At 29.4% G+C, this 26,723-nt stretch overlaps 2 protein-coding genes across 2 annotated transcripts in view; one reads left to right on the top strand and one right to left on the bottom strand.

Moving 5' to 3' along the window:
* Positions 1-157: 157 nt before the first annotated feature.
* Positions 158-26,723, top strand: part of LOC142237669 (oxysterol-binding protein-related protein 9-like) — an 85,414-nt gene continuing 58,848 nt past the window's right edge. The window contains exons 1-2 of the mRNA XM_075309063.1: positions 158-1,301; positions 21,650-21,778. Of these exons, the coding sequence (XP_075165178.1) occupies positions 1,134-1,301; positions 21,650-21,778 (297 nt within the window). The 5' untranslated portion in view covers positions 158-1,133. The remainder of the gene's footprint in view (positions 1,302-21,649; positions 21,779-26,723) is intronic.
* On the bottom strand, positions 11,204-21,352 carry LOC142237670 (very long chain fatty acid elongase 4-like). Its single transcript, XM_075309064.1, has 5 exons — positions 21,217-21,352; positions 21,052-21,145; positions 16,476-16,569; positions 11,677-11,920; positions 11,204-11,551 (listed from the first exon to the last, which is right to left on the bottom strand). Exons 1-5 carry the CDS (start codon positions 21,242-21,244, stop codon positions 11,235-11,237), a joined length of 777 nt encoding a protein of 258 aa, XP_075165179.1. The 5' UTR covers positions 21,245-21,352; the 3' UTR covers positions 11,204-11,234.

The following is a 26,723-nucleotide window of genomic DNA, read 5'->3' on the forward strand; positions in this document are numbered from 1 at the left end:
CAAGAGTAGAAAAAGCCGGGGTACAAATAAATGACGGCGTTAATAGTATCAATGTTTGGAACGATTTTCATATTTACTTGGAACGACTTTAATGTAGATTAACAGAACGTATGAACGCTTTTGACTTTTGTTTACTCCTATATCCATCTGTCATCTGTCGCAAGTAGAACTTTGAAGAATCGAGGAAGTCCTAAGTTTCCTTGAATTTGTAAAAAGAAAGCAAAAATCCAAAAATAATAGTAATTCAAAAGAAAAACATGTGAATATAAGAACAATGTGCTCAAAGCCTTTGTTTGTTTAAAACCGTATAATAGCATTTGTTTCCTGGACAATAACGAATGCTGGAAAGATTTGTCATTGGAACGGGTTATTGTACCGTGTGTGTGTTTGTGTGTTAAGGACTAAACAAAGAACCACCGAAATTGTTAAAGGAAACACAAAACCCAATAACTTGCCTTCGTTGACCTTTGGTGAATTTGTGAGGAAACCTCGAAATGGAGAAAATTCTGTGAATTTTGTAAATTAGCGACATCATTGTCACCGCTACGTACATACAAACATGACTAAATTTATATAATCTAAACAAACAAATGATAATCGTATGTGAATTGAGTGTACATATAGTAAAATTATCGTAATATCATTGAATATATATAGAAAATATATAACGACATATGGGACAAACAATTCTTTAACGCAGTTTGTCATCATTATCATCGTACGTAGTGCAAGAAATTCTTAATAACATTTGTGTGTCAAGAATTGAAGAGAAATTCCTTATCTAGCTTGGGGGACTTCTACAATTTTGTTATTGTGTAGAGCCACCAAGACTTTGGGGCAAAAGTGTTGGAAACCACTTTGTGTGCTCTATATGTTTGTATAAAAGTGTATGTGTGCTAAAGGGTATTATTAGGTATCTCTTGTGACAAAAGTTTTACCTACCAACAACCTCCATTGACTGCGACGATAAGTCATCCACCGAACCGAAATCAGCTGATAAATATTGGTTTGTTTATTTGTGCGGTGCTGGGGACTGACTGTCGTCACCAAACCAAAGCACACCACCCCGCCCCAACCCACTGGACCCTGGATTACTTTCATACCAAGATACCAACACACTATTAATCATATCGATGGCCTCCACAACCTCCGCTACCAATTCTGCAATATCATCCACATTTACCCATATTGGCAGTGGTACCATGGAAGGTACTCTAAGTAAATGGACAAATGTGATGAAAGGATGGCAATATCGTTTTTTTGTATTGGATGAAAATGCCGGCCTCTTATCATATTATACGGTATGTATGATTGTTTACTCGTAAATATACACCCTCACACGCGCACACACCCATTCACACAAGTGTGCCCACAGTAAGATGTTTGTTCTTTTGTTTAAAAAAAATCATTATAGGTTTATCTAAATGTTAGCACAACAATTTGGTCATAAAGATAGCAGAACACTTTTGATTTTTTCTCTTTGCTGTTGCTATTGTCGTTAAACTCGAGGTCTGATCTCTAAATCTTTTGGTTGTTGTTCTTGTAGACTACTTGTGGGCAATAACAGCTGTATACGATTTCATTGAAATTATTGCATTGTTGAAAGGCATATTATGAATTAATTTGCAAATTAAGGAATTTTAATTTTGTGCATCATTCTCAATTGTTAATTTTATTTTTAACAGACTATTGTAGTCAACAATTATGTAGATAAATGGACAATAGGTTTTATTTATGGATGATTCAGTATTTCTATGTAATGACATAAGAATATTCTAAAAGAAATGTCTGTGCGAAAAGCATTTTGAAGTCCATAATAAAGAGTTGGCAGGTTTTAGCTCGGAACGGATTAATTCCGTAAACTAGTGCTACTCTCTTGGAATATAGACGTGTAGATTCCCGGATCTAAAATAACCATAACGTATATATAATAAAATTTCAAAAAGGAAAAAAATAAGAAAACACATGTAACAGGTTAGCTGATAAGTCCCCGTCCATTTTGGTAGTACTCTTTCGGTTTTGCCTCAAAATAGGCCTCAGTTTCGGCGATCACCTCTTCATTGCAGCCAATTTTTTTTCCCTGCCAGCATCCCTTTGAGGTCTGAGAACAAGAAAAAATCGCTGGGGGCCAGATCTGGAGAACACAGTGGGTGGGGAAGCAATTCGAAACCCAATTCATGAAGTTTTGCAATCGTTCTCAACGACTTGTGGCACGGTGCGTTGTCTTGGTGGAACAACACTTTTTTCTTCTTCTTATGGGGCCGTGTTGCCACGATTTCGACTTTCAAACGCTCCAATAACGCCATATAATAGTCACTGTTGATGGTTTTTCCCTTCTCAAGATAATCGATAAAAATTATTCCATGCGCATCCCAAAAAACAGAGGCCATTACTTTTCCAGCGGACTTTTGAGTCTTTCCACGCTTCTGAGGCGGTTCGCCGGTCGCTGTCCACTCAGCCAACTGTCGATTGGACTCAGGAGTGTAGTGATGGAGCCATGTTTCATCCATTGTCACATATCGACGGAAAAATTTCGGTGTAATACGAGTTAACAGCACCGCTCAGAATCATCAACACGTTGTTGTTTTTGGTCAAATGTGAGCTCGCGCGGCACCCATTTTGCTCAGAGCTTCCGTATATTCAAATATTGATGAATGATATGAACAACACGTTCCTTTGATATTTTTAAGGCCTATGCTATCTCGATCAACTTCATTTTACGGTCATTCAAAATCATTTTGTGGATTTTTTTGAAGTTTTCGTCGGTAACCACCTCTTTCGAGCGTCCACTGCGTTCACCGTCCTCCGTGCTCATTTCACCACGCTTGAATATTGCATACCAATCAATTATTGTTGATTTCCCTGGGGCAGAGTCCGGAAACTCATTATCAAGCCAAGTTTTTGCTTCCATCGTATTTTTCCCCTTCAGAAAACAGTATTTTATCAAAACACGAAATTCCTTTTTTTTCATTTTTTCACAATAACAAAAGTTGATTCACAAAAGACGCTCTATCCCACAAACTAATTGACTTACAGACGTCAAGGTTGGTACTATATAAAAATAATATGCATTTAATACTAGCGACGCCATCTATGTGTCAGACCGGGGACTTATCAGCCAACATGTTAATCTCCGTGAGAAGGGTCCTCCTCCTTTTTATAGCCGAGTCCGAACGGCATTTCACAATGTTGTGAAACCACCCTACGGGAAATTGGTGCAAATTGCCATTGACGGACCTATCACAGGACTGGTACCGGTGATCCAGTTTGTGGCAGTTTTTAAATAGTGTTAATTTAATGATTTCCATATTCGCTTGATATAAAAATCTTATTGCATCTACACATTTAGTGAAGAAGAATTACCGGAATAAACTATTGTTCAACATTTTTTCAAAAGTTTTTAATTTCTGGTGCGATTCGTATAAACAAACTGAAACAGATTTCTAAGAGTTTGTCCGAGAATGGTTCATGAGGACCTGCTACTACTAAAATGCCCCAGGACATGTCCTTAGGAACGAGTCCAAGGAGTGTCCTAAAGTGTAAATTTACCCCGTCAATGACAAACCCATTTTAAAGTGACCGGTCCCTTCCATACGTCTTGACCAGAACTAGGACTGGTCCATGCACACCAGGGACTAGTCCTGTACCGGTCCTGTGGTGGTTGTTGATGTTGTTGTAACAGTTTTTAATGTAGTTTCATCCATTTTGTTCTATGCTTGTGTTGTTCAACTGGTAGCCAGATCCAGGAACTCTGCGACAAGGATGGGGCGTGTCCAGAGCAATCCCACGGCGGCGGGTTCTGTGTACCGGATTGACCCGATGGACCCCATCCATTGGCCAGCGGCTGCCACATCAGTGTACGTGTTGTTTCGTACGTGTTGGTCATGTGGTTGATCCATTTCCCGTAGGACAATTAGAGAAGCTTTGAAATACCCAGAAATGTCAAAAGAATTATGCACCGCTGAAACACCTTTTTGGTGTTTGGTTGAAAATGGGAATGAACCCTAGTATGAAAGGCGTGCATGTTAGCCATTGTACCACGGTGGCTCCCACAAAAGATAATTTCATACAAATGTTGACCATGACTGCGCCTCAAATGGTCGATCCTCTTAGTCCAATTTTGTCATACTCTTTGCAACATTTCGACCGGTATCTCACGAATGAATACTTCAATGTTGTCTTCCGATGCATCAGTTGAAGATTTGTCTCTATAGACATGGGTTTTAAGTCCCACCAAAAAATCGAAAAGCGTAAAATCGCATGATCTAGGCGGTTAATTGACCGGTCCCGAACATCAAACGAAAAGTTGACCGAACTTTTAGGTTAGGTGGCAGCCCGATGTATCAGGCTCACTTAGACTATTCAGTCCATTGTGATACCACATTGGTGAACGGTGGCTCCCACCGTGGTGCCGAACGCGTCTGTGTGGTACGTGGAACTTAAAAAACGCTTTATTAGGTCTGTTCGCGTACTTTTCCAGTAAAAAAACATCCAGTAAAAATTGGCAAGAGAATAAGACTGTATTTTACTATCTTTGCTTAAAATTGCTGAAAAGTACTCGAACGACATCTAGTAGATATTTTTTTGGGAGCCATCGTGGTGCAATGGTTAGCATGCCCGCCTTGCATACACAAGGTCGTGGGTTCGATTCCTGCTTCGACCGAACACCAAAAAGTTTTTCAGCGGTGGATTATCCCACCTCAGTAATGCTGGTGACATTTCTGAGGGTTTCAAAGCTTCTCTAAGTGGTTTCACTGCAATGTGGAACGCCGTTCGGACTCGGCTATAAAAAGGAGGTCCCTTGTCATTGAGCTTAACGTGGAATCGGGCAGCACTCAGTGATAAGAGAGAAGTTCACCAATGTGGTATCGCAATGGACTGAATAGTCTAAGTGAGCCTAATACATCGGGCTGCCACCTAACCTAACCTAACCTAGTAGATATTTGCACATTCAAATTTTCAGCTTCTAAAACTTTAAAAACAAAAAACAGATCCTCTTTTTTTAAGTTGTAGTTGTGGAACATGTACATTGTACTGGTGCTTTGTTTGTTATCAACAACCAGCTGGCAACGTATGTTATGGTTTGCAAGATTTTACTGGAGAAGAAACTCTAGTAAAAACTTGCAATTTCTCTATCCGATAACTGTCAAATGTAGTCTCTCTCCGGCTCTCTTTTGTTGGATTTTTTGGTGTAAACGAACGACTTCCAGTAAAAATTTGTGATAATTATCAAAAATTATGGGGTTCTCGACGGAGCTATTGTTTGTCAAAATATTCCCCATTAAGGTCTATACACTATTGCATGCGTTTGAACCAATTGTCGAAACACTTTTACCGCTCTTATTCAGGTATCTTCAAAACATGCCTTCTGAACTCATCAATCGCTTCTTCAAGTCTCAAACTGACGACTGCTGCTTACGTTCGGGTTCATACGCGTAAATCCACGATTCATCGTCAGTCACGATGTCATTGACACCGCAATCGTTTGGGATCCAACGCTAATATTTTTTTTGACGGACAAATGTTCATTCAAAATTCATTTTCACGATAGGTCACATGAATATCTTGCAATATCAGTTGGCGCACATCATCAATGGTTTCCGGAACAAGAACTGATTTTGGACGACCTTCACGAAATTCGTCTAAGATTGAACTACGAATTCTCCATATCATCGATACAGACTGATCCTTGACGGAGCTACATAGCCAAAAATTTAATAAGGTTCATTGATGCACTGTCGTTAAGTTAATCCTCATCGAAAGTTGTAAAACAAATAATCGCACGAAAGTGTTCACTATTTAATTTTATTTTTTGGCGAGATGAAGTTGCTTTAAACAATATAAATAGCGCTTGTATGTCAAAACGTTCAGAGTACATATAATCTCAAGTATCAAGTTTTGGCAGATGGCATATTGCACCACTCCCCGGCATTTCGCCTTTTCAATATACAGGTTTCCCAAGTAATGACATTCGGTAATAAAAGTATGTTAACTGAATTAAATTTTGTACATAATTTTATTAATTGAACTGTTATCTCTATCACCAAATGATCCTTTAGGAATAGTGACTATTTCGAAAAACATGCATATCAAAATTACGTGGTGGCATAATGCGTTGACCATTGCCAATTTGATCATTTTCCGTAATATTTCTGTTTCCTAATTTATCATATGGATGCTCTGCTGCCCTGCTTTGATATTCTTCAGCAGGTTGAGGTTCACTATAATATTCTGTAGCTCGACGGCTGGGATAAAGTTCAATTTGTTGAATAAATGGTTGGTGGCCAAAAGTATTCTGAAAATGAATTGTACAGTATTAAATTTCGCTTTAAAAATTATATATCCAACATACATTGGAGGGAAACATTTTGCGAAAATATAAAAAAAAACGAAATATACTATTGTTCAAAATTTTGATAAAAACGAAATAGAAAAGTTCCTGATGGCCAAAAAATAAATTAAAACTAAAAATATTTTGAGTGATATTTGTATTAGGACATATTTTTCAAAGCAATATATACAAGATATATTTAGGAAGGTAGTTTGAAGCTATCAGATGATTACAATTTTTTCATTTGGGCAGAACTTTGATTGTCGGTATTTGCTTAATGGCATAGGCGTAGCTAAAGGGGTTTTATGGGTTTGTCATCTCCCGCTACCAAATATCATGCAGTATTTCTTTAAACTATGATTATATATCACTGAATTAAATATTCTGGTTTCTTCCCATTTATAAGAATTTATTTTTTCTCTTTTTGAGGTTTCTTTACAATGAGCACACTTTGTTTTACCCCCTTCGAAAATTGATAATTGTGACAAAGAAAAATAAAAATTCAAGATAAAATTATTTTATACCAAAAATTTTGAAATTTTCAATTTGCTTTAAATTTATGACAGAAAAGTATCGAAATATATTGTCCTCATAATTGATGGTAAGAATTGTTTCAATTATTCTTCCGAACCGTAACATATTTCCTCATATTTCAAAGCATAAATCGATACATTTCCAGATTTTCACTATTTTAAATTTCCCACTTGTTGAACGTAGTGTTCAACAAATGAGAAATTTAATTTGATTTGACTGACAATCAAAGTTTCAATATGGCGATTGGCATTTTTGTTTTTGTAATACTAAAACTACCTTAGGTTAGGTTAGGTTATATATAATATAATAATATAATATATAGATAGAACGCATTACACAAATCGGTTGTACAACATATATAATTGTAGTTCATTGTAAATCTATTAGCTATACCTACCTTCTGTGATGCGAAATTGCCATGACAAGCGTGACTCAAAGTAGTAGCCGGAGATAGTCAACACGGTTACCACAGTAGGTAGAATTCTACCAAAAGTGGTCGATTTTTTTACTGTTTGGTAAATTGGTAGAGTTATTTATATCTTGGTAGATTTGAAAAACATGCCTCTCTCGCTAAGAGGTACTTGAATTTTCTATAGAAATAAAATTTTGACATTTTCTGTAAAAAAAAAAAATTGACAAAATTTTCTATGCAAATAAACTTTTGACAACATTTTCTATAAAAATAAAATTTTGATAAAATTTTCTACAGAAATGAAATTTTGGCAATATTTTATATAGAAATGAAATTTTGACAAAATTTTTTTATAGAAATAAAATTTTAACAAAATTTCCTATTAAAATAAGATTTTAAGAAAATTTTCTTTAGAAATACAATTTTGACAAAATTTTCTATAGAAATAAATTTTTGAGAAAATTTTCTATAGAAATAAAAATTTGACAAAATTTTCTATAGAAATAATATTTTGAGAAAATGTTCCATAGACAAAAATGTTGAAGCATTTTGTGTAGAAAATAAAATTTGGCAACATTTTCTATAGAAATAAAGTCTTGACAAAATTTTCTATAGAAATAAAATTTTGACAAAATTGTTTATAGAAATAAATTTTGACAAAATTTTCTATAGAAATAAAATTTTTTCATTTTCTATAGAAATAAAATTTTGACCAAATTTGCTATAGAAATAAAATTTGGACAAAATTTTCTATAGAAATAAAATTTTGACAAAATTTTCTATAGAAATAAAATTTTGACAAAATTTTCTATAGAAATAAAATTTGACAAAATTTTCTAGAAATAAAATTTTAAAAAAATTTCGTATAGAAATAAAATTTTGACAAAATTTTCTAAAAAAATAAAATATTGACCAAATTTTCTATCGAAATAAAATGTTGACCAAATTTTCTATGAAAATAAGATTTTGAGATAATTTTCTTTAGAAATAAAATTTTGACAAAATTTTCTATAGAAATAGAAATTTGCGAAAATTTTCTATAAAAATAAAATTTTGAGAAAATTTTCTATAGAAATAAATTTTTGACAAAATTTTCTATAAAAATACAATTTTGAGAAAATTTTCTATAGAAATAAACTTTTGACAAAATTTTCTATAGAAATAAAATTTTGACAACATTTTCTATAGAAATAAAATTTTGACAAAATTTTCTATAGAAATAAAATTTTGACAAAATTTTCTATAGAAATAAAATTTTGACAAAATTTTCTATAGAAATAAAATTGTGGCAAAATTTTCTATAGAAATAAAATTTTGACAAAATTGTTTATAGAAATAAAATTTTGACAAAATTTTCTATAGAAATACCATTTTGACAAAATTTTCTATAGAAATAAAATTTTGGCAAAATTTTCTATAGAAATAAAATTTTAACAAAATTTTCTATAGAAATAAAATTTTAAAAAAATTTCGTATAGAAATAAAATTTTGACAAAATTTTCTAAAGAAATAAAATGTTGACCAAATTTTCTATAGAAATAAAATGTTGAGCAAATTTTCTATGAAAATAAGATTTTGAGATAATTTTCTTTAGAAATAAAATTTTGACAAAATTTTCTATGGAAATAAAATTTTGACAAAATTTTCTATAGAAATAAAATTTTGACAGAATTTTCTATAGAAATAACATTTTGACAGAATTTTCTATAGAAATAACATTTTGACAAAATTTTCTTTGGAAATAAAATTTTGGCAAAATTTTCTATAGAAATAAAATTTTGACAAAATTTTCTTAGAAATAAAATTTTGAAAAAATTTCGTATAGAAATAAAATTTTGACAAAATTTTCTAAAGAAATAAAATGTTGACCAAATTTTCTATAGAAATAAAATGTTGAGCAAATTTTCTATGAAAATAAGATTTTGAGATAATTTTCTTTAGAAATAAAATTTTGACAAAATTTTCTATGGAAATAAAATTTTGACAAAATTTTCTATAGAAATAAAATTTTGACAGAATTTTCTATAGAAATAACATTTTGACAGAATTTTCTATAGAAATAACATTTTGACAAAATTTTCTTTGGAAATAAAATTTTGGCAAAATTTTCTATAGAAATAAAATTTTGACAAAATTTTCTTAGAAATAAAATTTTGAAAAAATTTCGTATAGAAATGAAATTTTGACAAAAGTTTCTAAAGAAATAAAATGTTAACCAAATTTCCTATAGAAATAAAATGTTGACCAAATTTCCTATGAAAATAAGATTTTGAGATAATTTTCTTTAGAAATAAAATTTTGACAAAATTTACTATAGAAATAAAATTTGGCAAAATTTTATTTCTATATAATTTAATTTCTATAAAGTGTAATTCACTTTGTGTTTAGTGAAGTGCCCAAATATATTCTGATAATTGGTTGATAGTTTCGCTGAAAGTAGAGGAGCTAATGCGGAATGTGGTAATTCCGAAACGGCCGTCCATCCAACCATCTTGCAGTTTATAGGGCTTTGCCCAAACAAATTTGACAAATAGGCTTTTCCTCTGTTGGTTAAGCTACTCTTGTAGTTTAGTCAACACATGGTTTTTAGCTGAAATCAAAACTACAAAAAAAATTTCAAATTTTCTATAGAAATACAGTTTTGACATGTTCTATAGAAATAAAATTTTGATAGAATTTTCTATAGAAAAAAGTTTTGACAACATTTTCTATAGAAATGAGATTTTGAAAAAAAATCTATAGAAATGAAATTTTGGCAAATTTTTTTATAGAAATAAAATTCTGACAAAATTTTCTGTAGAAAAAAAAATTGACAAAATTTTCTATAGAAATAAAATTTTGACAACATTTTCTATAGAAATAACATTTTGACAAAATTTTATATAGAAATAAAATTTTCTAAAGAAATAACATTTTGACAAAATTTTCCATAGACATAAAATGTTGACAAAATTTTCTATAGAAATAAAATTTTGACAAAATTTTCTAGAGAAAAAATTTTGACAAAATATTCTAGAGAAAAAAATTTTGGCGTAATTTTCAATAGAAACAAAATTTTGACAAAATTGTCTATTGTCATTCATTAATTCGAAAAGAAAAAACTTTTTCGTACGTTAGGTTAGGTTAGGTGGCAGCCCGATGTATCAGGATCAATTAGACTATTCAGTCCATTGTGATACCACATTGGTGAACTTCTCTCTTATCACTGAGTGCTACCCGATTCCATGTTAAGCTCAATGACAAGGGACCTCCTTTTTATAGCCGAGTCCGAACGGCTTTCCACATTGCAGTGAAACCACTTAGAGAAGCTTTGAAACCCTCAGAAATGTCACAAGCATTACTGAGGTGGGATAATCCACCGATGAAAAACTTTTTGGTGTTCGGTCGTAGAAGGAATCGAACCCACGACCTTGTGTATGCAAGGCGGGCATGCTAAACATTGCACCACGGTTGCTCCCATACTAACCACAAAAATTTAATCAAAAATTTCAAAATAGGATTTTTTAAATTGGGTAGATTTGTGGTTATGTGTTGGATGTATACGATGTACACGCGCTAAAGCATGTTGGCAATTTTTTTGTTGGGTAACCTATCCTAAAAATTTGTAATTTTATAATATATCTTTTTTTTTTTTTAGTTTTGAAGTTTTTGTTTGCTAACAATCCTCATTTTTTTAATAATCTCTTTAACATTTTACTGTTTTCTTGTGATTCAGGGAAACTTTAATCTATTTAGTTACGTGTCACTTTTAGATAAGAAATATTTCCAACTGGGCTAATCTGAATGAAATTCCCACCTCTCCCCATAATAACAAAAATACGCTAAACTTTGATTTACCAATTAACGTTAATTAAAATCACTTAGTTATCTACAGTATAAAATGTGGTTATCGTAATTCATTGGACTTGAAATAAAACAAAATATCGTTGAGTGGTCTATATTTTATTTTACTTTAAATTATTTCTTCTTAATTTTTGTATCATTGTTTTCCTGATAGGATTTTTTATAAAAATCATAGAAGCCATAAAATATAATTGTGACTATAACTAAGAAATAGGCTGTGAGAGCAAATGAAATCTTACAATATCGCCACGTGACCAAAGTATGCGTTAATATGAGCGTAAACTGTATCATCTGTAGAGTAGTAATCGACTTTTTGATCACTATTAGCCGTTTCATAAATTCAGGACCATATATATTTGCCAGCAAATAGTACGAATACATAATTATGTGAATGACACTATTCACAAATATGGGAAATAGAGCTGATTGTCCTGTTGATGATAATAGAAAGAGGAATATGTGTAAATTTAATATATATCAATTTACATTTATTTCTTATAATAAGTGTTACAAGTAAAATTTTGCTTTGAAATAATACCGAATAATACACGCTTACCTTTATGATATACGGCCCCCAAATACACTAATGTCATTGTAACCGTGTGATGAAAGACATGTAATGGAGTTATTTGGTTTTGTTTTTTCTTTAGCACAAAACAAATTGTATCGGTTAATTCTACAATTTTGAGCCAAAATGTGAATGATAACACATCTTCGAATCTCTTGCGTATTGGAGTATTTCTTTCGTATAAAGTACATATGGTGAAATCGAAAATATCTGATGATGTCAAAATCCAAACCTGGAAATTACAAAAAAATATAGGTCATCATTATTATTTTGTCAATATAAATAAAACCTACAGACTTTCGAGAACGACTATAACTAGGATTCCAATGACTTTTCGTATACATACATCTAATGCCTTTATAGAACTTCTCATTATTTTCACTTTATTTTCTATGCAATAAATAAATATTGGAAGTGGATTTTTTCAAAAGTTTTTTGAATTTATTCCGAAAAAATCGTAACAGACTGATTAACCGAAATATTGGTCATTGCTATCCACTACTTTATCCCATCTTTCTGGCAATATATGGATGCCGTTACGAAAAAACCCAAAAACTCAATACGGAAACCAACTCAATTTTTGTATTCCTAATAAGACCACTATTGCCACTCGAGCCAAAAATAACTTACCAAAATTTGGAGAATATTTGAGCAAAAATCTGCCAAATACAAAAAAAAATATTTTACAAAATTTAATGTGGATCTCGTTATAAAAATCACAAAATGAGAGCCCCCTATATGTCACATTTGGAACTAAAGTTACATTATAATGGATTTATGGTCAAACAATAATTGTGACAAAATGCACAAAACGCGCAAATTAGTTAAAATAACATCAAATTGTATAATATAGGTCGAAATCTATCCAAAAAGGTGTACCAATACTCCATAACAATCAGTGGTATGGAGATATGGCCACTTTTATACAGTGGGTCACAGACTGACAAGTGTGGGTTGCCAAACCAACTGGGAATGGAAGTAGAAATCGGGATCTACCAACCAACACAAGCCTTGTGTTCCAGGCCCGCTGGAGATCCGAGATATTGGCCACTTTGTGTTATGAACTACTCATCCTGGAGAGAAATTTCCAAATTTCTTCCAAACGGAAATATGTGGGCTGACCAAACCAACGTGGAATAGAAGTAGAAACCGAGATCTACTCAAGAACATAACTCATGTGTTCCAGACCCGCTGGGGAGCCGAGATATTGCCCACTTTGTGTTTTGACCCACTCATCCTGGAGAGAAATCTCAAAATTTCTTCCAAATGGAAATATGTGGGTTGACAAAACCAACGGGGAATGGAAGTAGAAATCTACATCTACCGAAAAACACAAACCTTGTGTTCCAGTCCCGCTGGGGAGCCGAGATATTGACCACTTTATGTTATGGGCCACTCATCCTGGACAGAAATCTCAAAATTTCTTCCAAACGGAAATATGTGGGCTGACCAAACCAACGTGGAATGGAAGTAGAAACCGAGATCTACTCAAGCAAATAACTCATATGTTCCAGACCCGCTGGGGAGCCGAGATATTGCCCACTTTGTGTTAGACCCACTCATCCTGGAGAGAAATTTCCAAAATACTTCCAAATGGAAATATGTGGGCGGGTCTGGAACACAAGGCTTGTGTTGGTTGTTAGATGTTATTTAACTAATTTGCGCGTTTTGTGCATTTTGTTACAATTACTTTTGGACCATAAATCCATTATAATGTAAATTTAGTTCCAAATTTGACATATAGGGGGCGCTTATTTTGTGATTTTATAACGAGATCCATTATAATTTATTTTCACACACATAAAATGTTATATCTATGGACAATTTTATATCTATCACAAATAGAAAATTTTGTCCAAATTTTATTTCCACAGAAAATTTAGTCCAAATTTTATTTCTATAGAAAATTTAGTCCAAATTTTATTTCTATGGCAAATTTTGTCCACATTTTATTTCTATCGAAAATTTTGTCAAAATTTTCTATAGAAATAAAAAATTTTATTTCTATAGAAAATTTTGTCTAAATTTTATTTCTATATAAAATGTTGTCAAATTTTTATTTCTATAGAAAATTTTGTCAAAATTTTATTTCTATAGACAATTTTATTCCTATAGAAAATTTTGTCAAAATTGTATTTCTATAGAAAATTTTGTCAAAATTTTATTTCTATAGAAGATTTTGTCAAAATTTTTATTTTTATAGAAAATTTAGTCCAACTTTTATTTCTATAGAAAATTTTCTCAAAATTTTATATCTATAGAAAATTTTGACAAAATTTTATTTCTATAGATAGAAATTGTCAAAAGTTTATTTCAATAGAAAATATTGTCCAAATTTTATTTATAGATTTTTTTCCATATTTTGTCCAAATTTTATTTCTAAAGAAAATTAAGTGAAAATTTTATTTCTAAAGAAAATTAAGTGCAAATTTTATTTTTATAGAAAATTTTGTCCAAATTTTTTTTCTATAGAAAATTTTGACAAAATTTTATTTCTATAGAAAATGTTGACAAAATTTTATTTCTATAGAAAATGTTGTCAAAAGTTTATTTCTACAGAGAATTTTTTCAAAAGTTTATTTCTATAGAATATTTTGTCCGAATTTTATTTATAGAAAAATTTTTCCACATTTTATCCAAATTTTATTTCTAAAGAAAATTAAGTGCAAATTTTATTACTATAGAACATTTTGTCAAAATTCTTATAGTATGGATGTTTTTATTATATTCGAACTGTATATAGACTTTTCCGTCTATATACTCGAGGTCGTTTTTATCAACAATTATCAATTAAAAAAAAATTATTTCTATAGAAAATTTTGTCAACATTTTATTTCTATCGAAATTTTTGTCAAAATTTTATTTCTATAGAAAATTTTGCCAAAATTTTATTTCTATAGAAAATTTTGTCAAAATTTTATTTCTATAGTCAATTTTATTCCTATAGAAAATTTTGTTAAAATTGTATTTCTATAAAAAATTTGGTCACAATTTTATTTCTATACAAAATTGTATTTCTATACAAAATTTTATTTCTATACAAAATTGTATTTCTATACAAAATTTTATTTCTATACAAAATTTTGTCAAAATTTTATTTTTATAAAAAATTTAGTCCAAATTTTATTTCTATACAAAATTTTGTCAAAATGTTATTCCAATAGAAAAATTTGTCAACATTTTATTCCTAAAGAATATTTTGTCAAAATTTTATTTCTATAGAAAATTTTGCCAACATTTTCTCCAAATTTATAGAAATTTTTTTCCACATTTTGTCCAAATTTTATTTCTTAAGAAAATTAAGTGCAAATTTTATTTCTAAAGAAAATTTTGTCAAAATTTTATTTCTATAGAAAATCTTGTCAAAATTTTATTTCTATAAAAAATTTTGTCAAAATTTTATATCTATAGAAAATTTTGTCAAAATTTTATTTCTACACTGAAAAAACAGTGAACCCACCAGGAAAGATAACTTTCGATTAATTTTAGAAAATTTTGAATTTTTTAAGAAAATTTTAACTAAACAGTATTACAAGCGCTGGCATCACTCCGATATGGTAAAAATAAGTAAATATTTTTCGACAAATTCAAGAAAATTTATTAGACATAACTAAGTTTTTGCACTTGTTAAAGAAAATTTTGTAGTTTTAAGAGAAATCTTGGAGTTCAAAATTGCAAGAATGTCTTTAGTGCCATACGAAGTTCATGATGGACACATTTTTGGTAAAATTTACAAATTTAAAGAAATAATGAACTATTTTGTGAGAAATACGAAATTAGGAAACCTTTATGCTTTATTTTTGTATAATTTTTTCCTGTGTTTTAGTTCATTTAACTAACGTACGCAAAAAATTATTTGAGTAAAGTAAACTTTTTCCAAACATAATGATTCTATGAACTAATATAAAGTTAAATTGGCTTTAGTGAAATAGAGAGTTCACTTTTTTTTGAGTGTATAGAAAATTAAGTGCAAAGTTTATTTCTATAGAAAATTTGTAGTCGATGTTCAGATTTGACCTGGGTAACAAGAGCTCTGGATTCGGAACCGGAGTCCTAGAAATTTTGCTCGACTCCATCGAAACGAAATTTTTTAAAGCACTTCAAATGTTTGTAACTGAAGACATATTTGCATAAATTAGATTCTATTGAAGATTTTTTTGTAATTTTCAGACCATATGGGTGAAATTCCACCGTGATATAGAAATGGAAAGTTGACTGTAATCGCGCTGCAACTTCCAATGATGGAAATTTGTTTTTTATCTACTAGATGGTTAATGACCATACATTGCATTTGTAACATATTAAAATATCGGTTTCTACCATAGAATTCTCTTGATTAAGATACAATTTAAAGAATTTTAGGTGGACATCTTGCGATTTGGCTTGAAATATAGAGTTCTTTTAGAGATAAAGTTAAGACTTGCTAAGAAATTAGTGTCCTCTTGGACACATACATTTTTGGAAGCCTTTAACATAGAATTACCATTAGAGTGGAGATTGGATTTAGTTACATTACCCGGAGTCGGAGTCGAGGCTAATGAGAAATACTGGAGTTGGAGCCGGAGTCGTACAAAAATGGCTCGACTACACAACCCTGGTGTCTACAAAAATTTTCCTTGGGTTAACTTACCAACCAATATGAACAAAATTGAAAAAAATATATTCATTTCGATCCACTCACATTGTTAATCACAATCAATGATAAAAAATTACCCTTCAGATACACTATTATGTTTAAAACTTGGCTCTATCGTAATAAGAAAAAATAAAAATCTTTAAAAACTTACCTGTTGAACAATATATATACATGCTAATACTTGGAATGCATTATAAACCGATATGAATGTTTTGAGTTTGTATGGTTCCCGATTTTTCATATATCTAAAATAAGAAAGCATGAATTAATTAGGAAATATGTAATATTAAAGTTTATTTATATTCAATATCGATAGCCAAAGTCTCTACTATATAAAATGTCAGGTTCGATGGGGGATAGTTCACCATCATCAAAACCAGATTCGGACAAATACACGAAACCCTTCAGTAATGCTGCTGTAGAGATTTCAAGGCTTATCTACCCTTATCAGAAATAGCGTTTACTGCTTTTTTCTTCATTCTGCAGAATTCAGTGAAGAATTATATGAATGAACTGGGTCAGAGCCCTTTTAGAATTTTAACTAGGACTTAGGCCTATAACATATATGTCGGACAAGGTCACTATTATACATGGTACGATATTTACTCGTAAATAGTTGAATACAATTTGGAAAGAAATTGAAAATATTTATTTAAATTATTTTATTTCATCGTAGTCTAAATTATTAAATTATTATTGATGGTAATATTTTATATAAAATATTTATTTATTTATTTAATCAACCAACACCCTTCAGGACAACATGTTGATAGAATTCAATCAATAACAGGCTGGCTGATAAGTCCCCGGTCTAACAAAGAAAAACACATTTTTTTGTCAAAATTCTACTATGTTGAATAATAAAAACTATTCAACATAGTTCCCTTCAAGAGCGATACAACGATTATAACCTTCCTTCCAATTTTTTGATACCATTTTGGTAGTACTCCTTCGGTTTTGCCTCAAAATAGGCCTCAGTTTCGGCGATCACCTCTTCATTGCAGCCATCATTTTCTCTGCGGCCATCCGTTTGAGGTCTGAGAACAAGAAAAAGTCGCTGGGGGCCAGATCTGGAGAATATGGTGGGTGGGGAAGCAATTCGAAGCCCAATACATGAATTTTTGCCATCGTTCTCAATGACTTGTGGCACGGTGCGTTGTCTTGGTGGAACAACACTTTTTTCTTCTTCATATGGGACCGTTTTGCCGCGATTTCGACCTACAAACGCTCCAATAAAGCCATATAATATTCACTGTTGATGGTTTTTCCCTTCTCAAGAGAATCGATAAAAATTATTCCATGCGCATCCCAAAAAACAGAGGCCATTACTTTGCCAGCGGACTTTTGAGTCTTTCCACGCTTCGGAGACGGTTCGCTGTCCACTCAGCCGACAGTCGATTGGACTCAGGAGTGTAGTGATGGAGCCATGTTTCATTGCCACATATCGACAGAAAAACTCGGGTGTATTACGTGTTAACAGCTGCAAACACCGCTCAGAATCATCAACACGTTGTTGTTTTTGGTCAAATGTGAGCTCGCGCGGCACCCACAGAGCTTCCGCATATCCAAATTTGATGAATGATATGACCAACACGTTCCTTTGATATCTTTAAGACCTCTGCTATCTCGATCAACTTCATTTTACGATCATTCAAAATCATTTTGTGGATTTTTTGATGTTTTCGTCGGTAACCACCTCTTTCGGGCGTCCACTGCGTTCACCGTCCTCCGTGCTCATTTCACCACGCTTGAATTTTGCATACCAATCAATTATTGTTGATTTCCCTGGGGCAGAATCCGGAAACTCATTATCAAGCCAAGTTTTTGCTTCCACCGTATTTTGCTTCCACCACGAAATTCCTTTTTTCCATTTTTTCACAATAACAAAAGTTGCTTCACAAAAGACGCTCTATCTCACAAACTAATTGACTTACAAATTTTGACACGAATCATTTGAACGTTGGTACTATATAATAGAGGTCTGCATCGAATAACTTTTCAATACATGTATGCAATTCGCTGTCGAATATAGTACATACTAGAGGTCTGCATCGAATAACTTTTCACTACATCTAAGCAATTCGCTGTCGAATATAGTACATACACTGTTTTTCCCTCAGAGCGCAAGTAGTGAAGTGAAGAGAACACTTGCTTGTCAAATACCACCAAGTACTTATCCGAAACAATATGTGTTCCGAAATAAAGGAACAATACAAATGTAAGTACTTGAGAAAAAGTACAACATGGATTCTCTTCACTTCACGTGGTACCACAAGTATTTCTCAGTTATGTGCGAAGCAAAACTTTTCATTATTATTAATCATAGATATGTATGTATTTCACATATTTCATATATTTATGTATGTCACACACCTACCTTAACGTTTGCCGTTCTTTAAACAAACCAAAAACATATATTATGGAGAGTAACTTTTTTTTTGTATTTCTGAAACTGCACATGGTACATGGAGTACTCTATGAAGTTTTGTTCTCGCAACATACTCGACGTGATCACTCTGTGTACACTCCAATAAGAGAGAAAGAGGAATATGTGCTTGTTGGTGTGAAGACATCAGAGTAGCAACAAGAAGTTACTCGTGGCTTTTGGTGTTCATCAAAATGTGTACCAATTATTTTGCGACTCTCTCAAATAGATGTACTCATGTAGCAAGTACACATGTACTCTGCATTTACAAATGGAATTGTGCAGACCTCTAGTACATACACTGTCTTTCTCTCAGAGCGCAAGTAGTGAAGTGAAGAGAACACTTGCTTGTCAAATACCACCAAGTACTTATCCGAAACAATATGTGTTCCGAAAAAAAGGAACAATAAAAATGTAAGTACTTGAGAAAAAGTACAACATGGATTCTCTTCACTTCACGTGGTACCACAAGTATTGCTCAGTTATGTGCGAAGCAAAACTTTCCATTATTATTAATCACAGATATGTATGTATGTCACATATTTCATATATTTGTGTATGTCACACACTTACCTTAACGTTTGCCGTTCTATATTTCAATCCGAAAACATATATTATGGAGAGTAACTGTTTTCTTGTATTTCTGAAACTGCACGTGGTACATGGAGTACTCTATGAAGTTTTGTTCTCTCAACATACTCGACGTGATCACTCTGAGTACACTTCAATAAGATAGAAAGAGGAATATGTGTTTGTTGGTAGTGAAGGCATCAGAGTAGCAACTAGAAATTACTCGTGGCTTTTGGTGTTTATTAAAATGTGTACCAATTGTTTTGCGACTCTCTCAAATATATGTACTCATTTAGCAAGTACACGTGTACTCTGCATTAACAAATGGAATTGTGCAGATCTCTACTATATAAAAATAATATGCATTTAATACTAGCGACGCCATCTATGTGTCAGACCGGGGACTTATCAGCCAACCTGTTACGCTGAATACGATGGTGCTAATAACTCGAGTTAGGCTGTTAAGGGTTGTGACCACAGATTTTAGTATAGCCCCCATAAGAACGATCTCACGATTTAACTCGTTGGGTTTCTAGATACCGTAGTTTTTATCCGATTTGTCTGAAATTGTAAATATTCTGGTATTTAAGGCTCACAAAAATGTGTATCGGATTAAGTTTTTATCGGTCCATTTGGTAATGCCACCATATAGACCGAGTTCACTTCTTGAGGGTATAAAAGGCGCACTGATCATGAAAATTGCTTGAAACTCAATGTAAAGTTTCCAGAGTTTACTTCTCGGGTGAAAATCTACAGATTTAAGATTTCAAATCAAGACGTTATTTCATAACTATCTTGCACATTTACAAGAAATGTTAATGATTCCTCTAAAACTCAAACAAAAATGGTTCTAATAAATCCAGAATCTGATATAGTCTTCATAGGTAAAATCTTTAAATTTATCTTCGTGAATTATACTGGAAGGGAGCCACCGTGGTGCAATGGTTAGCATGCCCGCCTTGCATACACAAGGTCGTGGGTTCGATTCCTGCTACGACCGAAGACCAAAAAGTTTTTCAGTGGTGGATTATCCCACCTCAGTAATGCTGGTGACATTTCTGAGGGTTTCAAAGCTTCTCTAAGTGGTTTCACTGGAATGTGGAACGCCGTTCGGAATCGGCTATAAAAAGGAGGTCCCTTGTCATTGAGCTTAACATGGAATTGGGCAGCACTCAGTGATAAGAGAGAAGTTCACCACTGTGGTATCATAATGGACTGAATAGTCTAAGTGAGCCTGATACATCGGGCTGCCACATAACCTAACCTAACCTAACCTAACCTAAGTATACTGGTTGAACTGCTCTGCTTGATCTGTCCTCAAACCCCCCTGAAATACCCCGTATGGACTAACTTACAATTTAGAAGAAGACCCCAACCATCAATGATCTAAAATATGAATTCGAATAAAAATAAGGGCAACATTTCAATAAAAATAAAAAAAATATTAATTTGATTTGAAAAAGTTTCAGGATCCATTGGATTTGAAAAAGGATTCAATTGACATTTAAAAGGTTCTATTCGAATTGAAAATTCTTTATATTCCATAGACTAAAAAAAAAAATAAATATAAATAATAACTACATATCTTGCAAATATAACATTTTAATGTGGTAATATTTTTCAAAAATTGTCCCCAGTTATTTCGGAAATATGTTTGCCCCAAATTTTTTGTCAAATATTAGCCCAATACGATCACACCCTTAGAATATTTAATTGGTTTTAATGTGCTTACCTGGGTCCAATTTTATAAACAAACAGCAAATATGCGCTTATTGTCCATAACATTAATTTTGGTGAACCCAGACCGAAACGTTCTTCTTGCATTTCTTTAAAATAAAATAAATAAAATAATATATGAAACATTTAAAAAATTGTCTTTGTTTTTCTCCATACAAACCGGGAAATTCATTTGGTAATGTGGTCATGTTGTTTTTTTTTATTATCCAATTATCGCAAGGATTGGAACGAATCACAACGGAATACTAGAGCATAGGGTAGGCGAGTATAATTAGGTGTTATCTCATAGCTTAATTTTTAACAACTAAAAACTTCGATTAAACCTCAATTTAGTGAACCATATTCAATATGTGCGGCAAGTATGTTGTTCGCCAAATACAAAAAAAAAAATAATTAAAGTACAAATTGCTACCACTAAATACATTGACAAGAAATTGTAATACAATGATATTCTGCATACAAATATAAAATGGGTATTTTTAAAATATTTACACATAGGATATTTGCATTAAGTACATAATTTTACACAATTACAATTATCAAACTAAAGGTTAATAACATGCTTTTGTTTTTTTTTCATGTTTTCCTTACAGTCTAAAGAGAAAATGATGAAAGGCGTACGACGCGGTTGTGTTAGGCTGAAAGATGCCGTCATAGGCATTGATGACCAAGAAGATAATACATTTACCATTACTGTAGATCACAAGACATTTCACTTTCAGGTAAGTCCAAAGAAGTATAGAAAATTTTGTCAAAATTTTATTTCTATAGAAAATTTTGTCAAAAATTTATTTCTATAGAAAATTTTAAAATAACTTTGCCAGGTATATTCTGATTGTTGGTTAAGCTACACTTGTAGTTTAGTCAATGCATGGGTTTAAGCTGAAATCAAAAACAACAATGATTGAAGAACAAACCAACAATAAATTTATAGAAAGCATTGTTAAAATTTTATTTCTATAGCAAATTTTGTCAAAATTTCATTTCTATAGAAAATTTTTTCAAAATTTTATTTCTATAGAAAATTTTGTCAACTTTTTATTCAATAGAAAATTTTATTCCTACAAAAACTTTTTTCAAAATTTTGTTTCTATGGAAAAATTTGTCAAAATTTTATTCCTGTAGAAAATTTTGTCAAAATTTTATTTCTATAGAAAATTTTGTCAAAATTTTATTTCTATAGAAAATTTTGTCAAAATTCTATTTTTTTGTAAAAAATTTTGCTCAAATTTTATTTCTATAGAAAATTTTGTCCAAATTTTATTTCTATAGAAAATTTTGTCGAAATTTTATTTCTATAGAAAATTTTGTCAAAATTTTATTTCTATGGAAAAATTGGTCAAAACTTTACTTCTATAGAAAATTTTGTCAAAATTTTATTTCTATACAAAATTTTGTCAAAAGTTTATTTCTATAGAAAATTTTGTCAAAATTTTATTTCTATAGAAATTTTTGTCAAAATTTTATTTCTATAGAAAATCTTGTCAAAATTTTATTTCTATAGAAAATTTTGTCAAAATTTTAGTTCTATAGAAAATTTTGTCAAAATTTTATTTCTATAGAAAAATTTGTCAAAATTTTATTTCTATAGAAAAATTTGTCAAAATTTTATTTCTATAGAAAAATTTTTCAAAATTTTATTTCTATAGAAAAATTTGTCAAAATTTTATTTCTATAGAAAAATTTGTTAAAACTTTATTTCTATAGAAAAATTTGTTAAAACTTTATTTCTATCGAAAAATTTGTCAAAAATTTACTTCTATAGAAAATTTTGTCGAAATTTTATTTCTATAGAAAATTTTGTCAAAATTTTATTTCTATGGAAAAATTGGTCAAAACTTTACTTCTATAGAAAATTTTGTCAAAATTTTATTTCTATACAAAATTTTGTCAAAAGTTTATTTCTATAGAAAATTTTGTCAAAATTTTATTTCTATAGAAATTTTTGTCAAAATTTTATTTCTATAGAAAATCTTGTCAAAATTTTATTTCTATAGAAAATTTTGTCAAAATTTTAGTTCTATAGAAAATTTTGTCAAAATTTTATTTCTATAGAAAAATTTGTCAAAATTTTATTTCTATAGAAAAATTTGTCAAAATTTTATTTCTATAGAAAAATTTTTCAAAATTTTATTTCTATAGAAAAATTTGTCAAAATTTTATTTCTATAGAAAAATTTGTTAAAACTTTATTTCTATAGAAAAATTTGTTAAAACTTTATTTCTATCGAAAAATTTGTCAAAATTTTATTCCTGTAGAAAATTTTGTCAAAATTTTATTTCTATAGAAAATTTTGTCAAAATTTTATTTGTATAGAAAATTTTGTCAAAATTATATTTTTTTGTAAAAAATTTTGCTCAAATTTTATTTCTATAGAAAATTTTGTCCAAATTTTATTTCTATAGAAAATTTTGTCGAAATTTTATTTCTATAGAAAATTTTGTCAAAATTTTATTTCTATGGAAAAATTGGTCAAAACTTTACTTTTATAGAAAATTTTGTCAAAATTTTATTTCTATACAAAATTTTGTCAAAAGTTTATTTCTATAGAAAATTTTGTCAAAATTTTATTTCTATAGAAATTTTTGTCAAAATTTTATTTCTATAGAAAATCTTGTCAAAATTTTATTTCTATAGAAAATTTTGTCAAAATTTTAGTTCTATAGAAAATTTTGTCAAAATTTTATTTCTATAGAAAAATTTGTCAAAATTTTATTTCTATAGAAAAATTTGTCAAAATTTTATTTCTATAGAAAAATTTTTCAAAATTTTATTTCTATAGAAAAATTTGTCAAAATTTTATTTCTATAGAAAAATTTGTTAAAACTTTATTTCTATAGAAAAATTTGTTAAAACTTTATTTCTATCGAAAAATTTTTCAAAAATTTACTTCTATAGAAAATTTTGTCGAAATTTTATTTCTATAGAAAATTTTGTCAAAATTTTATTTCTATGGAAAAATTGGTCAAAACTTTACTTCTATAGAAAATTTTGTCAAAATTTTATTTCTATACAAAATTTTGTCAAAAGTTTATTTCTATAGAAAATTTTGTCAAAATTTTATTTCTATAGAAATTTTTGTCAAAATTTTATTTCTATAGAAAATCTTGTCAAAATTTTATTTCTATAGAAAATTTTGTCAAAATTTTAGTTCTATAGAAAATTTTGTCAAAATTTTATTTCTATAGAAAAATTTGTCAAAATTTTATTTCTATAGAAAAATTTGTCAAAATTTTATTTCTATAGAAAAATTTTTCAAAATTTTATTTCTATAGAAAAATTTGTCAAAATTTTATTTCTATAGAAAAATTTGTTAAAACTTTATTTCTATAGAAAAATTTGTTAAAACTTTATTTCTATCGAAAAATTTGTCAAAAATTTACTTCTATAGAAAATTTTGCCAAATTTTATTTCTATAGAAAATTTTGTCAAAATTTAATTTCTATAGAAAATTTTGTCAAAATTTTATTTCTATAGAAAATTTTGTCAAAATTTTATTTCTATAGAAAATTTTGTCAAAATTTTATTTCTATAGAAAATTTTGTCAAAATTTTTTCAAAATTTTATTTTTATAGGTTAGGTTAGGTTAGGTTAGGTTAGGTTATGTGGCAGCCCGATGTATCAGGCTCACTTAGACTATTCAGTCCATTGTGATACCACAGTGGTGAACTTCTCTCTTATCACTGAGTGCTGCCCGATTCCATGTTAAGCTCAATGACAAGGGACCTCCTTTTTATAGCCGAGTCCGAACGGCGTTCCACATTCCAGTGCAACCACTTAGACAAGCTTTGAAACCCTCAGAAATGTCACCAGCATTACTGAGGTGGGATAATCCACCGCTGAAAAACTTTTTGGTGTTCGGTCGTAGCAGGAATCGAACCCACGACCTTGTGTATGCAAGGCGGGCATGCTAACCATTGCACCACGGTGGCTCCCTATTTTTATAGAAAATTTTGTCAAAATTGTATTTCTATAGAAAATTTTGTCAAAATTTTATTTCTATAGAAAATTTTGCCAAATTTTATTTCTATGGAATTTTTTTTTTAATTTTATTTCTATAGAAAATTTTGTCAAAATTTTATTTCTATAGAAAATTTTGTCAAAATTTTATTTCTATAGAATATTTTGTCAAAATTTTATTTCTATAGCAAATTTTGTCAAAATTTTATTTCTATAGAAAATTTTGTCAAAATTTTATTTTTATAGAAAATTTTGTCAAAATTTTATTTCTATGGAAATTTTTTTTTAAATTTTATTTCTATAGAAAAGTTTGTCAAAATTTTATTTCTATAGAAAATTTTGTCAAAATTTTATTTCTATGAAATTTTTTTTTTTTTTTAATTTTATTTCTATAGAAAATTTTGTCAAAATTTTATTTCTATAGAAAATTTTGTCAAAATTTTATTTCTATAGAAAATTTTGTCAAAATTTTATTTCTATAGAATATTTTGTCAAAATTTTATTTCTATTGCAAATTTTGTCAAAATTTTATTTCTATAGAAAATTTTGTCAAAATTTTATTTTTATAGAAAATTTTGTTAAAATTTTATTTCTATAGAAAATTTTGTCAAAATTTTATTTCTATAGAAAATTTTTTCAAAATTCTATTTCTGTAGAAAATTTTGCTCAAATTTTCTATAGAAAATTTTTCAAAATTTTATTTCTATAGAAAATTTTTATCAAAATTTTATTTCTATAGGAAATTTTGTCAAAATTTTATTTCTATAGAAAATTTTGTCAAAATTTTATTTCTATAGAAAATTTTGTCAAAATTTTATTTCTACAGAAAATTTTGTCAAAATTTTATTTCTATAGAAAATTTTGTCAAAATTTTATTTCTATAGAAAATTTTGTCAAAATTTTATTTCTATAGAAAATTTTGTCAAAATTATATTTCTATAGAAAATTTTGTCAAAATTTTATTTCTATAGAAAATTTTGTCAAAATTTTATTTCTACAGAAAATTTTGTCAAAATTTTATTTCTATAGAAAATTTTGTCAAAATTTTATTTCTAGAGAAAATCTTGTTAAAATTTTATTTCTATAGAAAATTTTGTCGAAATTGTATTTCTATAGAAAATTTTGTCAAAATTTTATTTCTATAGAAAATTTTGTCAAAATTTTATTTCTTAGAAAATTTTGTTTAAATTTATGACCCAACACGAAAATTTCAATTTTTTAAGATATTGAATTTATAGAAAATTTTCTGAAAATTGTATTCCTATATTTTTTTTGTTTTTAATTTTATTCCTACAGAAAATTTTGTCAAAATTTTATTTCTATAGAAAATTTTGTCAAAATTTTATTTCTATAGAAAATTTTGTCAACTTTTTATTCAATAGAAAATTTTATTCCTATAGAAAATTTTGTCAAAATTTTATTCCTATAGAAAATTTTGTCAAAATTTTATTTCTATAGAAAATTTTGTCAAAATTTTATTTCTATAGAAAATTTTGTCAAAATTTTATTTCTATAGAAAAATTTTTCAAAATTTTATTTCTATCGAAAATTTTGTCAAGACTTTATTTCTATCGAAAATTTTGTCAAAATTTTATTTCTATAGCAAATTTTGTCAAAATTTTATTTCTATAGAAAATTTTGTCAAAATTTTATTTCTATAGAAAATTTTGTCAAAATTTTATTTTTATAGAAAATTTTTTCAAAATT

Source organism: Haematobia irritans, chromosome 5, assembly GCF_050003625.1.
Source record: "Haematobia irritans isolate KBUSLIRL chromosome 5, ASM5000362v1, whole genome shotgun sequence".
In the NCBI taxonomy this organism is placed as follows: Eukaryota; Metazoa; Arthropoda; class Insecta; order Diptera; family Muscidae; genus Haematobia; species Haematobia irritans.